Source organism: Bidens hawaiensis, unplaced genomic scaffold (genome assembly GCF_021521415.1).
Source record: "Bidens hawaiensis isolate Kalapana, Puna unplaced genomic scaffold, B.hawaiensis_p1.1 tig00001685_1, whole genome shotgun sequence".
Classification (NCBI taxonomy): Eukaryota; Viridiplantae; Streptophyta; class Magnoliopsida; order Asterales; family Asteraceae; genus Bidens; species Bidens hawaiensis.
Genome location: NW_027491095.1, coordinates 941,843 through 958,238, shown reverse-complemented (window position 1 = coordinate 958,238; position 16,396 = coordinate 941,843). Strand labels below are relative to the sequence as shown.

The 16,396-nt window shown below is 37.2% G+C and overlaps 1 protein-coding gene across 1 annotated transcript; it reads right to left on the bottom strand.

Annotated features, from left to right (window-relative positions):
• Positions 1 to 6,977: 6,977 nt before the first annotated feature.
• On the bottom strand, positions 6,978 to 9,735 carry LOC143590958 (trehalose-phosphate phosphatase A-like). Its single transcript, XM_077071296.1, has 11 exons — positions 9,373 to 9,735; positions 9,136 to 9,276; positions 8,996 to 9,067; positions 8,819 to 8,917; positions 8,667 to 8,723; positions 8,471 to 8,572; positions 8,293 to 8,370; positions 8,135 to 8,204; positions 7,977 to 8,047; positions 7,309 to 7,401; positions 6,978 to 7,212 (listed from the first exon to the last, which is right to left on the bottom strand). Exons 1-11 carry the CDS (start codon positions 9,655 to 9,657, stop codon positions 7,162 to 7,164), a joined length of 1,119 nt encoding a protein of 372 aa, XP_076927411.1. The 5' UTR covers positions 9,658 to 9,735; the 3' UTR covers positions 6,978 to 7,161.
• Between the last annotated feature and the right edge of the window lie 6,661 nt (positions 9,736 to 16,396).

The following is a 16,396-nucleotide window of genomic DNA, read 5'->3' as shown; positions in this document are numbered from 1 at the left end:
ACCTCTAACTAGTAGGAAAAAAAGGAAAAAAATGTCACAAATCTTTTTGTGCTTAAGTCAACTCATAATCATCTGCAAATTTTATAAAGTATGATAAATTAAATAAAAAAAATACACTATAGATTTTAATTTCATATTTCAAAACTAAATTGTTACATTTATCAAACCATAGAATAATATTTTTCAAACCCATGTGTTAGGCATGTTCAAAACGGTTTGGGACTAGGAACCGGAACTGGTTCCTATATTCAAAACCCCCTTTTAAACCGGTTCCAGGCTCGAACCGGTTCTCCCACCCTCGGACCCCTAACCTATCTAACCGGTTCTTACCGGTTCCTAACCCGGTTCCTGTACCGTAACCAGTTCCAACCGGTTACAGTGTAAAAATTTTTTTTTTTTTCGTTTTTCGTTTTCGATTTGGATTCTAAACTACGATTCGTATTTGTATAACATGAAAAATAAAAAAAACAATTAACATAAAAATAAACAATTAACTGATGAAGAAAAGACAACTACTGAAGATGTTTGCCACTGAAGACAACTACTGAAGGTTGCCACTGATGACAAGTTGACAACTACTGAAGGTTGCCACTGATGATAACTACTGAAGGTTGTCACTGATGACAACTACTGAAGGTTGCCACTGATCACAACTACTGAAGACTGCCACTGATAAGGAATACTCATCAGTGGGAAAGCTGCCACTGATGAGGAATACTCATCAGTGGGAACAGTCATCAGTTGAATCAGTGGGAAAGCTGCCACTGATGACAACTACTGAAGGTTGCCACTGATGAGGAATACTCATCAGTTGGAACATTCATCAGTTGCAGAGTTTGTTGTCACTGATGCAAAATATGAATCAGTGACACATCAGTTGCAGAGTTTCATCAGTTGGAACATCATCAGTTAAATATGTAACCATTGTACAATGTAAACTTGTTCATTGGATTTGCAATACAAGTGCATTTAGTTTTTTTTTTTTCGTTTTTCTTTTGCGATTTGAATTCTAAACTACGATTCGTATTTGTATAGCATGAAAAATAAACAAAACAATTAACATAAAATTCATTTTATTTACTTTAAGAAGTTCAAAAAAAAAAAGGTTACATGTTTTAAAATATTCAAAAACAAACTAACAAAACATTAAACTTATAAATATAAAGTTGTGACATATTATTTATAGAAAAGCCTTCTTGTTCGTCGTAATTATTGAGCGGCGACTTCTTCCTCGGAATTACTTGTAGAAATGCCTTCTTGTTCGTCGTGCACTCGAACATCAAGTGGTGTTTCATCTTCGAGAGTGGTTACGTGTTGAATACGATCGATTGAGTCCAAGTGATCCTTTAAGCAAATGCACATCTCCACCGACTCCGAATTTAGTCTTGTTCTTCTCACCGATATTACCCTGCCACTAAGAGAAAAAGCGGATTCCGAAGCTACCGTAGAAGCTTGGACGGTTAGTAAATCACGGGCCATGGTGGCAAGAATCGGAAACTCGGTTTCCTTTACCTTCCACCAAGCCAAAACATCAAAAGTGTCATATTCCTCTTCGGATAAACCGGTAGAGTAATCATTTGCACTATACCTTCCTAGTTCGCTTGAAGGGGTGTTACCCCTTTGTTTTTTAGCCGTTACGTTGCGAACGGTGTTCGTAAGGCTAATCATGGGATCTCGTACTCTAGTAGCACTTGAACTTGATGAAGACCCCCCCGGCATAGGCATGTGTATGTTTGACCCATATTTATTTAAATAAAAGTCATACATAAATTTAAAATTCAAGTTAAAATCATTTTTTGCCTCTGTTGAAAAGTTTGGGTCAACTTCATGCATATCTAAGGCTGAAAAAATTTCGTCTATCACACATTCAACCCCCGTAACATTTAACATTAGGTTTAAAGCGGTGGCGCAAGTAAAAACCGGTGGCAATTTAAGAAAGTATTTTTTTTTAATTTAAACTTCATTGGTAATATGATGTTTAAAAACATTGGACTTTTATTTTCAAATTCTTTAAGATTGTTAACGATTAAAAATAACTCCGAAAGAACCAAGGGACTTGTCGGATAATACGTTCCCGATAGTTTCGTAGTTGATGTTTTAAAAACTTCAAGAAAAGTCGATAAGTCATTGATAATTTCCCATTTCTCATTTGAAAAGGGGATTGCCAAATCATTATCGGCAAGACTAGAATGAAACATTTGTAAAGTTTCTCTTTGTTTCAAAGCACTTTGAAACATTATGCAATTGGAATTCCATCGATGAGGTACATCCCAATTAGCTCCCAAAGCTTTTCTTCCCGTATCTTTACAAAATTTTCTATATTCCATTTGTCTTTTTTTTACTTTTCTTAAAAACTTCATGTATCATTAGTCTAAAATCGTTTATAACCGATGTAACCTCATCCGAAGCAAGTCCGTCTTGCACGATTAACTTAATGATATGTGCAACACACCTTGAGTGAAAAAATACACCATTGCAAATCGGCGTATATTTTAATTTTAATTTATCAACTGCCGATGTATTATTCGACGCGTTATCAAATGCCATTGAAAATATTTTATTTTATATTTTATAAGTTTTTATAACATAATCTAAAATTTCAAACAAATTATCTCCCGTATGTGGATACTCAAAGAGTTCGAAAGCAATGGTGCGTTTAATCATTTCCCACGATGACGGGTCTACCCAATGAGCGGTGACACAAAGATAAGATTCGGGTAGACCATGTGGAGCCGACCAAACATCACTAGTTAAGTTTATTCCCGTATTTATATTTTCAAAATATGCAATTAGTACCTCTTTGGCCTTCTTCCACAATTTTAAACAATAACGTTTAAGAGTATGACGACTTACGTGAGTGTATTGTGGTTGAAGCGTATCTCGAATCATGGCGGTTAAGCGATGGTTGTCGAAGTGGCTAAACGGCAAAGCTTCTTGAATCACAAACTTCGCCATACGATCCTGAACTCGATCAATTTGGTATGTAAATATTCCGCCTTCACTATCCATTTGCGTTTGTTGCGAATCGACGTTCTTTTTCAACGCCTTGCAATACGGTTTTTCGATGTGTTTCTTCAAATTTGAATTCGAAAGTGGGTTTAAATAAATCCCAAAAAACTTGCACCGAGCCTTCAATGAATGGTCACTCAATTCAACCAAATCCCAATTGCACAAAATCTCTTGATTACGATTATGAGGTACAATACGAACGAAACTTGGTTCGGCGTTGGAACCTTGACCAACCGATGATTGTGAGGCAGCCATAACAACAAATATGAATATAGAAGAAGAGAAAACAAGATATTAGAGAACTCAAAACGTTGTAATAGCGTTTTTTTGTATTTTTTTGCGTTTGGGTTTGCGTTTTGAGTGTTGTGATGAACCCATGACACCAAATACCTATTTATACTAGTAGTGGGGTGCTTGGGGGAGCCAAAAAACGGCTATTTTTGACCCCAGCGGTCAAAAAACGGCCAAAAAAACGATTTTCAACGGCTATATTCGATCCAACGGCTAGAACCGGTTAGGAACCGGTTCCGGATGGTTCGGTTCCAGAACCGGTTCCGGTTCGGTTCCGGTTCCTACCCGCCCCCACTCAGAAATGCAAGAACTGGTCACGGATCATCGGGTTGAATCAGATAGGGTCCGGTTCCTACATAAAACGGGTAGGAACCGGTTCGGGTCCACCGGTTCGGTTCCAGGAACCGGTTTCGTTGAACATCTCTACCATGTGTTATAGAAGTACGATATTCAAATAAGAAATTAGCATTATATTTTTTTCAAAAGCATCAATTGGGTTTGCGATGGGCCCATCTTTGAAAACAGACGGGGCCTTGATTAGATTTACGAAAAGAAAATCATCTATAGTGACTATACAGTCTACACTAACTTCTTTTTATATTATAATCAAAATTAATAAAAATAAAGCATAAATGATACAGGGGTTGATGGTCCAATGATAAAGACAAAATCATCAAAGAATTAAGAGGTTAATCTCTTAGATAACGGATAACATGTTGAAAAAATAAAGATACAGTTTTTACATAGTAATAAAATGTATGATGTAATTTAGAAACATACACATTACCTATGAGTTATTATTTTTTGCTAAGATTTTATTTTGAGCCTTAAATAAACTTAAAAAATGCTTGATGAAATTACGTACGTATAATTGGTGAAACGTTGACCTAAAGAGTATCTAGAGTTAGAAGTTTGGAGTATCGAGTTGCTTAACTAGAAAAGCATAAAATGATATACAATATATAAATAAATATAATAAAACACACACACACAATAATAATAAAACCCAAAAATAGTGACACATGTAATTAAAAAGAAAGCATTTGAATAATTTGGTTAGAGCTTTTTGGCATGTGTATTCAGAAAATAAGGCTATGTGTAGCGGAGGAGCTATAAAATAGGGCGTTTTGTGTAATGTGACGCTCAGTCAACAAAATGTGGGTTTTTGTTTTAGGGATGTACTGGTGTTGTAGCATATATATATATATATGTGTGTGTGTGTGTGTGTGTGTAAGACACATTTGAATATAACAATAATAAAAGAAACGGAAGAAAGGGCGAGAAGCAGGTGCCCCCCCCCACCCACACATACACAAAATTCGCCTATTTGTAGCCCGGGGCGATGTTGTAACCCCTTTCTTACCCAAAACCATCCAATTTGCCACCCACTACATTCACTCTAAAAGTTTGTGTTCTCACAACCAATGATACTAACATTATCCTTTTCCAATAGAATTTTATTATAAATATAAAAAAAATTGTAAGTGTATTTGGCCAAACTTAGCTTCTTTGTTTTGACAGAACTATAGAAATTGTCCTTTATGTTTGCACCAAATTTCAGTGGTTGTCCTTTATCTTTAAAAGTAACATAAATTGTACTTTACGTTTCGAAACGTAACACCGTTTTTCCTTTTAGCCTAACCCAGTTAGTTTTTCCCGTTAAGTTAGGTAATGTGCGTTGCATATGACGGCAAATTCGTCAATTTACCTATTTAATTATATATAAACATTTTAAAAACAAAAAAACAAATTTAATAACTTTAAATATATATATATATATATATATATAACTTAACCCACCCAACCCCCCCCCCCCCCCCCAACACTCTTCTTCTTCCTCCCTTCCTGCCACACCAAGGTCTCTTTCCGGTGAGCCGTCGTCTTCGTCGACAACGAAGACCATCCCCACTCCCACCAGAAACCACCATCACAATCCACCACCACCCACACCCACAAACACTCCCTTCCACCACCATTGTCCTCAACACAACCACAACAACCTGCCACAGTATTCCAACTTAAACATTGTCGAGGTCATACATAGCATATTACAGGACTCAAACGAATGAAGCTAGCATGTTACAAGTATTCCGACTCAACCACTATTACCTGCAACAGTATTCCGGCGACGGTATTCCGATTCAAACGAAGGTGGCTAGCAGATTGCAGGGATCAGACATAGCAGATCTAGCGGCGGCTGATGTCTAGGGTTCTGATTTGTGGCTATTTTTGAAAGATATTATCCAAATCTAGAGTGTTGCGGATAGCTAGGGTTTCAATCTGGGGCTTTTTTAGTAAGAGAGATGCAGATCTACTTCCGGCAGGTTTTGGGGTTTCCGGTGTAGGGGTGAATGATGGTGAAATTATGTTACAGCGAAGGTGGTTGGGTGTAGTGGTGATAGAGACGATAAACAGGAGGGTTAATCAAACAGTGGTTGTGTCAGTTGCAAAGATACGGTGGTGGTCGGGGTTAACGGGAATGGTGGTTTTCTTTGTCGGCGGCGACGGCGGTTCGCCGGAAAGAGACCTTGGTGTGGCAGGAAGGGAGGAAGAAGAAGAGGGGGGGGGGGGGTTGGGTGGGTTAAGTTATATATATATTTAAAGTTATTAAATTTGTTTTTAAAATGCTTATATATAATTAAATAGGTAAATTGACGAATTTGCCCTCATGTGCAACGCACATGACCTAATTTAACGGGAAAAACTAACTGGGTTAGGCCAAAAGGACAAACGCTGTTACATTTCGAAATGTAAAGTACAATTTATGTTACTTTTAAAGATAAAGGACAACCACGGAAATTTGGCGCATATATAAAGGACAATTTCTGCAATTCTGTCTTTTTTTTTGAAAGTTTTTTTTGAATCGTTATGTTTCATAAAATAGCTAACCGGAAATGTATAATATGAAAAGACAAATAAGATCTTGATAACAAAAACGATAGATTTAAATTGTATTTGGATTAATGTGACACATGATATCATTTCAAAATACCATATTTTCTATAAAACTTTGTTTGAAAAAAATGAAGCTACTGAAGAAAGACCAGTCATACTTGACAAATGGCATTGGATTTAACTGGGAATTAGCCATAATCTTAATCTGACGTTTGCCCGAAGGGCACATGTTAAAGAAGGGTTGTTTAATGGCTAGAGATTGATAAAATGGAACCCGGCAATTTATTTTCCCGTTATACTACTTTAAATTTAGACCCAAAACATAAATATGAAACGATTAAGCTTAAGCAACATAGCATGACACTAATTTTTCTTAAGATGCAAAAACAGTTTCATTTAATTTTTGACATAAATACCCGAAAAATATAAGAACAAGTCTCACTTGAGTAACCATATGATAATCTGTGACCAACCTTTTTTGCTAATTGTGTTAATGGGTCAACTCGAAACTAACTAAAACTCGCTTAAGCTAAACCAGACCCGTGAGCTATGTCAGGTTACCCCGAGTATACAAACTATTTAATAACTTTCACGTATTTTTTTCTTATTTTTTTTGGGTGATATTAGCTGATATTGATAATAACTTAATCATGCAATTTGTATATAATAAAAAGAGTATAAACCAACTGGAAAGCAAGAGTATAACTAATAGAATAAAAAGATTAATAGAAAATTAGAATGACCAAAAATAATTAATAGTCCAGTAATCGGTTACATGGAGTTCATACTTACATGGACAATTAAAATTGCCATGAAAATTAATAAGATTTACAAAATATAACTTTAAAAGAGAATAAAGATTTACAGTTGGCTGATAAGGGACTTTGGAGAAGCTCTCATTTCTACCAACTCCAATTCCTCTTAATATAATGTCATATAATCCTCTCCTATATATAATAAGTCAAATCATGCAACCATCTTCTTATGCATTACCAGCAAGTTGATAAATTCCATCACCTGAAATTTAAAAATATATTTATATACTTTTTTTATTAATTTGATATTTCACTTTTAAGCCTCAAATTTACAAATTATAAGTTGATTTTAACAAACCTCTGATGGATCTCTGAGCGAAAAATAAGCATTGCTTTCTTTCGGGGCAGGAGTCACCAATATGCCATAACCACGATTATCCTCTCTTAGAAACTGTTTAATACGTGCATTTAGTAAAACACGTTAACATAATTCATTAGTTGTTTGGGACAAGCTCACATATTCTCGGTTATCGGGTCAAAACGGATAATTTAGTGTCAAATATGGTTACAATAGTTATATTATTTCCATCAATAATAAAAGTTTTTGGACATCATGATTATAGGTGTATGCAAGCCAAGCTGGCTCGTGAGCGAACACGAGATTGGCTCATTAAAAACTCAAATCGAGCAAACTCCCAAGCTTCACTTATCAAGCTCAAGCTAGCCTATAATAAAACTTATATTAAATGTAATAATAAATATGTGTATTTATATAATACGTAGAATTTATTATATAAATTAATTAAAAATGTATGTAAATTAACTAATTGATAACAAACGAGCCGAGATCGCGTTTGAAAAAACGACTTATGAGAAGATTGGGCTTGGCTCATTCAGACATCTAACGATAATTTAGGATTAACAATACATTTTGGGCTACTTTCAACCCGTTTGACCCGTTTTCTTCTAAAGGTATTTTTGCCGACCCGTTCGTAAGTAAATGGCTATTATGATAAACAGATCTACCTTGAATGCATCTTCATCAGTTCTGTCATCCCCTACATATATAGGGAGCACATCATCACAACTACTTAAACCTGCAAAGACACCATTCTCGTTCAGATATTATGATTTATAAACAATTTTATTAAAGAAAATAAAACTCAAACTGGAATTTTACTAACCGAGTGATTCGAGTAAGAACTCAACAGCCTTCCCCTTGTCCCATTTAAGCACAGGGCGAATCTCTAAAACCTAAGTATTGACATTGACAACATATAATGAAAATTGAGGAAAAACAAATTAAGATATATTATTGAAACTATTCCCAATTTCTTCATACCATTCGTCCATGCGTCAATCTCAGACGCGGATAGTGTTTCAAAGTGTCTTGGACATATTGTGCTACTATTTTCCAATTCTGTAATCATGAAAACATGAAACAATTAGTATTTAAGAGTCATTTCTTAACTAATATTACAGTTAGAAAGGAAGGAAAATAGTCAATATATTGATTGTACCTTCTCATCCACATTACGGTAGTGCACCGATACACAGAACTTGTTGTCCTCAACTTTCGCCCCTTCTATGTTTTTTGTTATCTCAACAAGCGCCACAAAAACCTGGTTCAAACATACACACGCCATCAATATTGTGCATGTATATAGTGTGCTTGTGTGTGTAATACAAGATTGATAATAAGTTTGAACTATGAACCTCGTTGATCATTGGTAAAAATTCACTAGCAGGCTGGTACAAGTTTCCTTCATTGATCTATGTTCAACAAAATAACAATTTTGATGATACGACCTATATATATGAAGAAATGAGGATTTATATAATTATACAAAAATATTAGTATTTGCTACCTTAGTAGTATGATCAGCTGGAGAATGAACGGGACACATTATGTCCATCCCGTGACTACCAGCGTAATATAGTTCTTTCAGTCCTACAAACTTGTGTACCTGAAAATGGATACATATAAGCATCCAACTGGAAGCATTAAGTAAACTTTTGGTATAGCAAAATACTTTAAAATGTACCTTTTCGCGGCTTCTGCCACTAATAATTGCTGTTGGAATGCAATTCGCCACATTTCTCACAGCAGCACGCATCTGTTTACAAAACAGGGTATTAAACATAACTCAAAATTAAGATAACTAGAACATATTTAGAATCTCACAGCATTAGACATGAAGGCGTGATCTGGATTGTCCACGATCGGGGATAACGTCCCATCATAATCTAGAAACAAAGCAATCTTCTTTCCCTTTGCATTATTCACAATCTGTTCAATGGATGTAAGTGCAGAAGGATACTTAATCTGCATAACAAATAATTAAAAAAAAAACCTTTTAAATCTAGTTTAAGGTCAAGTACTAAACAAGCTAAACAAGATCATGATGAGAGAAACTAATACCATCCAATTGCAGTAAGCAACATCCACATCATTTGATGAAAAATCATTGCCATAATACTTAATTATATTCCTGGGAGAAGAAGATTTCATGGCATCCAACCAGCTAGTAGAAAGAACATCATCAAGTAAACCAGGTTTTTTCCATGGAATCGTCAAAAACGGGCCTTGAGTGAAGACTTCAGAAGACGGATATGGAAGCAATGATTCATGAATTCCTAATCTTGGTTTGCTAATTGTTATGGGATCAGTCAGTATGGGTGAAACATGATTAGATTTAAGATCCATCAAATCTCCTGAACAACTGTTTGATAGATTTAATTAGAATGCATACATGAAAGAAACTAAATATGGCTATTTAGATAGTTAAAACAATAACGCCTGTCTTGAAAGATATACACTAAAAATAAGATTTTTAAAGCAATTCTTGATTTGTTTTGTCTATATATTTGGTAAAAGTTAAAACATCACCACAAATAGAAGCTGGCTGGACACAAATACAAGAGCACATGGTGGGGACTTGAATGTCAGAAAGAACAACAAATTATGGTCCAATGTATGGGAAGCATTAAACAGGACAAGAATGCATGACAACAAAACTGATGAATCATAGCTTGCTAACCAAAGACCCGGTGTATCGATATCACATAAGCTGTCTGCGCATGACTAGTCAATGTAGTTAGAATAATGCACATTCACATCAAACTCTTACTAAAAAATAGTTATATACTTTCGTTTCTTTATTCGTCTGTTAAATATTGCCTTTAACAGGGAAATGCAGTAACATACAAATTAAGGGTTGACTGCATAAAGAAAACACCTATGACCACTGATTATTATTGTGAATGACATAATGAGCCAATGCTCAATCATATAGAGAAGGTGAACTGAACCTAGACAGCATACATCACACTCACATTCAGACAAGTAAACAAATGAGTCCAAACAACAGTATTAAACACACACACACACACACACACAAAAAAAAAAAAAAACTGATCAAGCAATCAAACCATACTTGCACTGTTTCAAACACAGAATCTATTTTCAAGATGCAAACAGAACTTTTCTGCAATGCAATAAAAAAAGGAAACTGCAACTCCTAAATACATATTAGGAGTGTGAACGGTTCGGTTTTGAATTAAAATTGAACCAGAAACCTAAACTTTGGTTTTTTGAATATCTGAAAATACTTCGGTTTAGGTTTTGGTTTTTTCGGTTTTCCATTTGAGCTTGAAAATTTTGGGCCGAAAAAGAAATTTGACCCAACATCTTGAATTTGGGCCTAAACTACTTCGTAAATTAACAACTAATTGATATTATACAATATACATTTAAGGTAAATTAGACAGTCGATGATATATCGTTTACCGGTCCCTTGGAAAAATATTATTGGTGATATTGACCAATATATCATCGATTTTCCAGATATCATCAGTTATTTAAGTCTAAATCGTCATTTTTTAGTGTTTAATGTTAGTGTTTATTAAGTCTTAATCAGTTCCTACTACTACTATTGTTAGCATTTTGTAAGTTGCAAAAGGTTAATCAATGATTAGAGAATATACTTACTACTTGAATTATTTTTTTGCATTGACTGCATAGAAGCTAGAATATTTGACTTGCATATTAGTTATTAAACTCTTATATATTACTTAAACAAAAAAATAAAAAAATGAAAATCTATAAATTCAGTTCAATTCGGTTTCTTAGATTTTATTACATGTAAAACTAAAACCAAAACCAAAACCAAAACCGTCAGTTATTGTAGATTCATGAAGTTTATAAAACCTCAATTATAATATATACAAACAAGAAGACAACATAACTTAATATATCATGATTTCATGAACAACTTACTCCACAATAGTAATAATATCAAACACACTCGTGATTCAATAATCAATTCCTATTGCTATTGCTACTGTCGCTCTCCTGAGACGTTTGTGGTAGATGTCGCTCTCCTTGAGCGCATCCTCGCCATTCCTATTGCTACTGTCAAGAGTATCCCGCCCGCGTGTTGCATGGCTTTTACCCAGGCCTTGTCAGGGGGGCTCCGTAAAGTGGTGGATGCCCCGGGGTCTATTAAGGCTTGGGTTAAACTTTTGTTGTTGCCTCGTTGCACGTTACGTGTTGTCAAACCGGCTACTAGGAAGGAACGAAGGTCCGGAAACAGGAAATCGCTTCAATGTAGCTCCATTATGCGGGCTTTGGCTGTTTGGAAAGATGGGGCAGGTTTAGAAGAGTTGGTGCTGCCGCTCCTTGAACCTCCTGTGATGAGGGATTGCCAACATAAAGAAGAGGAGGGAGCAATATCAAGCAGTGCCTCCGGAAGGTAGCGGATGGCCATTACACAGCGGCGATCAAAGTCCTGTGTTTATCCGGGGTCGCGCCTGCTGGGGGGATACATTGAGAGCATTGATAGATAAACATCCTGTGGTGGACCCCCCGACCATGCCCTCCGTCGTGCCATCGGAACCAGCCTTGCAGGTGGACGGTGATTGTGTGCTGGAATGAATTAAAACCTTCCCGAAAGGTACATCTTGCGGGAGGGATGGTTTGCGGGCCCAGCAGATTTTAGACGCTTTCTGTGGCCAGGGCTCTCCAACCGCCTCCGGGCTCTTAAAGGCCATCACTGATGTTGTCAACTTGTGGCTTGGGGGGCTTTGTCCTAAAGTTCTAGCGGAGTTCATTGCTTCGGCACCGTTGACCCCCCTGTTGAAACCTGACAATGGAATTAGACCCATCGCAGTGGGGGCCATTTGGAGAAGATTGGTGTCGAAAGTCGCTATGCGTAAAGTAGGGAAAAAGGTGGCTGCTTATCTAGGGGATTTCCAATTCGGGGTTGGAATCCCTAATGGGGCAGAAGCGGTATTGCATAGTGCTAACAGATTTTTGAGCGCGTTTCATTCTGACGGGTCCCTGGCTATGCTCACTATGCTCACTGTAGATTTTTCTAACGCCTTCAACGAAGTGGATCGGACGACCCTTCTCAGGAAAGTTAGCTGCATATGTCCATCCATCTTCCCATGGGTCCAGTTTTTATATGCACGTCCCGCCCGTTTATATGTGGGGGATACTCATATTGGGGCTTTTACTGGGGTGCAGCAAGGGGACCCCCTTGGCCCTCTTCTTTTTGCGTTGGTCCTTCATCCGCTCATCCTTAGGGTGCAGGGGGGCATGTTCCTTGCCCTTCCATGCGTGGTATTTAGACGATGGCACTATCATTGGTAAGTCTGGGGAGGTTGCTAGAGCGTTGGGCATTATTCGCTCAGAGGAGGCGTCTCTAGGGCTTAGGCTTAATATTCGAAAAACAGAAATTTTTTGGCCGTCATGTGATGATTCGAAGAAAGTGCTGGGTTTATTCCCTGGCGAGATTAGCAGGCCTGTGACGGAAGTTAAACTCCTAGGGGGAGCGGTTAGTGGGGATGCAGGGTTTATTCGGTCTTTGGCAACTAAAAGAGCTTTGAGGGCGGTTGAACTTATGAAACGCCTGCCGGACCTGAGGGACCCCCAAAGTGAGCTCCTTTTGTTGCGCTCGTGCATGGGGTTGCTAAGTTAGTGTTTGGGCTCCGGACCTGTCAACCTGAACATGTCAAAGAGGCTGTGTCCATCTTTGATGCGGGCCTGCGTGGGGCAATTGAATATATTGTTGTGTGTGGAGGACCGCATTTTGGGGACCTCCAGTGGAGGTTGGCTTCCTTCCCTATGCGTTGCGGAGGCTTAGGAATTTTCTCGGCTGAGGATGTCTCCGCATATACCTTTGTGGCTTCCAGGTCCCGGTCGTGGAAATTGCAGGACCACATCCTGCGAAACGCTGGTGTTTTGGGGGTAGATCCTGACTACTCTTATGCACTTGGTAATACTGGAACAACTCTCCCGGACCTTGATCTAGGCGGTTTTACTGATAAGGAGACCGCCCCAAAGAAACCTCAACAAACCTTGACGAGTGCTCTTTATGGTAAACACGTTCATGATTTGAAGGAGCGATTCGATATGACCCCGAGACAAAAGGCAGTTTTAGCTTGTCTCAAGGGGGCTCATGCCCAGGATTTTTTTGACTGTTGTGCCCATGGAAGGTCTTGGGCAACGGATGTCGGCAGTTGAATACAGAGCCATCCTTAAATACCGGCTTATGATTCCTCTTTTCCCTCCAGATGAATCATGCCCCATTTGTAAAAAAGCTTGTTTGGATAGATTTGGTGAGCATGCCCTCCACTGTAAGGAATTGCCGGGATTCAAGTATCGTCATGACTGGGTTAGAGATGTCTTATGGAATGTGCTTAGGCGTGCCGGGATCTCAGCAAAGAAAGAGGCACCTATTAACTTTCTGTCTGATCCGCGAGAGGGAAGATCTACCTTGCGTCCTGCGGACGTTCTTGTGTTTGGCTGGGCAGGGGTAAGCATGCGTGTGTTGATCTCACTGGGGTGTCCTCGTTGGTGGGGCTGAGAGACAGTGGCTTCGTACCGGGACAGGCGGTTTTGAGAGCGGAATCTAGGAAGGTTGCTAAGCATAAGGCAGCGTGTTTGGAGAATCACCACGTGTTCATTCCCTTTGCCTTCGGCACATTTAGATCCCTAGCTCCCGAGGCGGTTCGCTTCTTGGAGCGAGTGCAGAAGGTGGTCCACAGTGACTCGCAGAGCCCGAGGAACCAAGGATTTATATTTAGTAGGATAGGCTTTGCGATTCAAAAGGGGATAGCGGCGCAGCTTGTTGCTCGCTTACCCATTATCCTGATGCAGCTCGCTTTATGTTATATAAAATATTAAAACAAAAATTTAATTAAAAAAATTCCTATTAAGCCTAATCAACACAGTAATCAAATCAAATCATGTTAACATAAATAACGAACACTTTTTACCTATCAAACAGAAACTTCAATCGTACGGAATCAATTCAAATTCAAAACACAATAATTTAAATGCAGAAAACATGATCGACGATGAGAATGAAGCGGCATTACCTTCTTCGTTCGAACGAACTGAGAATTACAGAAACCCTAGGGGATATAGATATAGATACAAAACGTGTATGTAAAATAATGTATACGTACGGAGATGAAGAAGAAATAGAAGAAGAGAAGAGAGGGTTAAGGTAAGGGTTTATATAGAGTGTAATTTACGCGTGTTTCAGTGGCCGCGTGAAATGGAATAATAGAAGGTGACGTGATGACACGTGGAAATAGAAGAGATCTGACGGGGCCATGACTCTGGTTACAGCTGGAATTTGACGAGCGTCGGTGAGTGACGGTTACAAACTTTGAGGGGTTACTAATTACAGAAACGTTTTCCTACTATTAATAAATGTTATATACTACTCGTAATAAAGTTAAAAGATGAGACATGTATAGACAAAACTTCAAATGGAAAGGTTTTGATTTTTTTAATCTTTATGGTAAATATTCATGAAACTAACGTTTATTTTAAGGATTGTTTGTGTCTCAAGTTTTAATATATAGATTACTATTGTAACTACTTAATTATTGTTATACATAACCGATCAAAGAAGATTATTGTGACAACTGCATAATTAAAACTGATAGTTGTGTAAGAGACTACATTATCGATTTATTTGTAACAACTAAAATAAAATATAAATGTTTAAACAGAAAATATAAAAAAATAAAATAAAACGCTAAACTTTCTCTTTTTTATATTTGTTTTAATAAAGAGAGTTATAATGAAGATACACATGGAAATAATATTTATCTTATATCACATGGAACATTTTAACTGAATCTAAAAGTATTGGGCGGGTGTCGTAAAAGACATTTTCGTAAAGATATCTGCATATACTAGCTTCGTATTTCTTGTATAATGATATTAACTAGATGTGTTAACTGGTATCAAACCCACACGTGTTGTGGCAAACAACACACTTAAAAAATTAAAATGCCCGAAACATTATGTTATTAGTGTACCCGGAAAGAACAGACACATATATCTCCCTCCCTCCCTCCCTCCCTCCCTCTATTGACTTTGTTAAGTTTGATAATAGTTAATTAGATCTACAAGACATTTGAGTTTATTTTTAGCAAACACGTTGAACAATAAAATTATAAAGGATTAAGCCAGCAAAATTGTGTCACTCTTGGTCTCTTGCAATAATGTTTTCACTCTTGCAATTAAAGAACTCTGTGTCAAAACTGCAATTTGACGGAATTTAAGCCAGAATTAATGTTATGTTATGTATTTTAAATATACACAATCATCCATACGTGCAATAGTATCAAAATGTGAACTCGGTTGGGTAAGCCCTTCATCCAACAGCCAAGTCTCTACTCTCTATTAGTCAAGTTAAGTTGATGGTGAGCATGATTCGATTGAACAAAGTAATCCAGATACCAATCAGACCGGTTCGGTTAAGCATGTTCAGGTTATTAATGAATCTGGGTTTGGTATGGTCAGGGTCGAATTTGGTCCTAGTAAAAACTAAAAGATGTAGCATATTGCATCAAAACTTCATATTGGGTCTTGTCCAACCCTAGACCAACCCAACCTGAAAAGACCGAGACTGACCCACGCACTTCTAGTCCAATCTTCGGTTTTGATTTTTCTAAAAGTTTCAGGCTTGGCTTCGATCCAGTTTTAACCGACACACGTCCTAATTTCATTAAGTATTAGCGGGACCAACTACAGTCCTAAGAAGCCCCCAACCAAATCTAAAAGACCAAGTATTAAATGTATCACAACAGTTAGTGGTGGTAGACCTTCAACTTAAACTATTATTATTCCCTATTATTATTATTATTATTATTATTCAAACTTTAGTATCTTCATACATCCCCACACCTTTATGGTCCACAAGAGGCAAGACAATCTGAGTTGTAAACCATAATGTCCCTCCCACATTAATAAATAAATATTAATTTATTTGAAGTCTAAAGCACAAAACAACAACAAAAGGGCTATAGAGTTGATCAACCTTATTTTGTGTGGACCCTTTTTCTATATACATTACAGGAAATATTACACTGTCTGTCACCAAAGAACAAACCTTTTTTCAAGGACTCAAATTTGAAGAAGA

Coding starts and splice junctions, on each gene's coding strand:
- LOC143590958 (XM_077071296.1), bottom strand. CDS start 9,657: ATGGATCTTAAATCTAATCATGTTTCACCCATACTGACTGATCCCATA. Junction 9,277..9,372: donor TTGCTTACTGCAATTGGATG/GTATTAGTTTCT, acceptor TTTGTTATGCAG/ATTAAGTATCCTTCTGCACT. Junction 8,371..8,470: donor ACCGTAATGTGGATGAGAAG/GTACAATCAATA, acceptor TCATGATTACAG/AATTGGAAAATAGTAGCACA.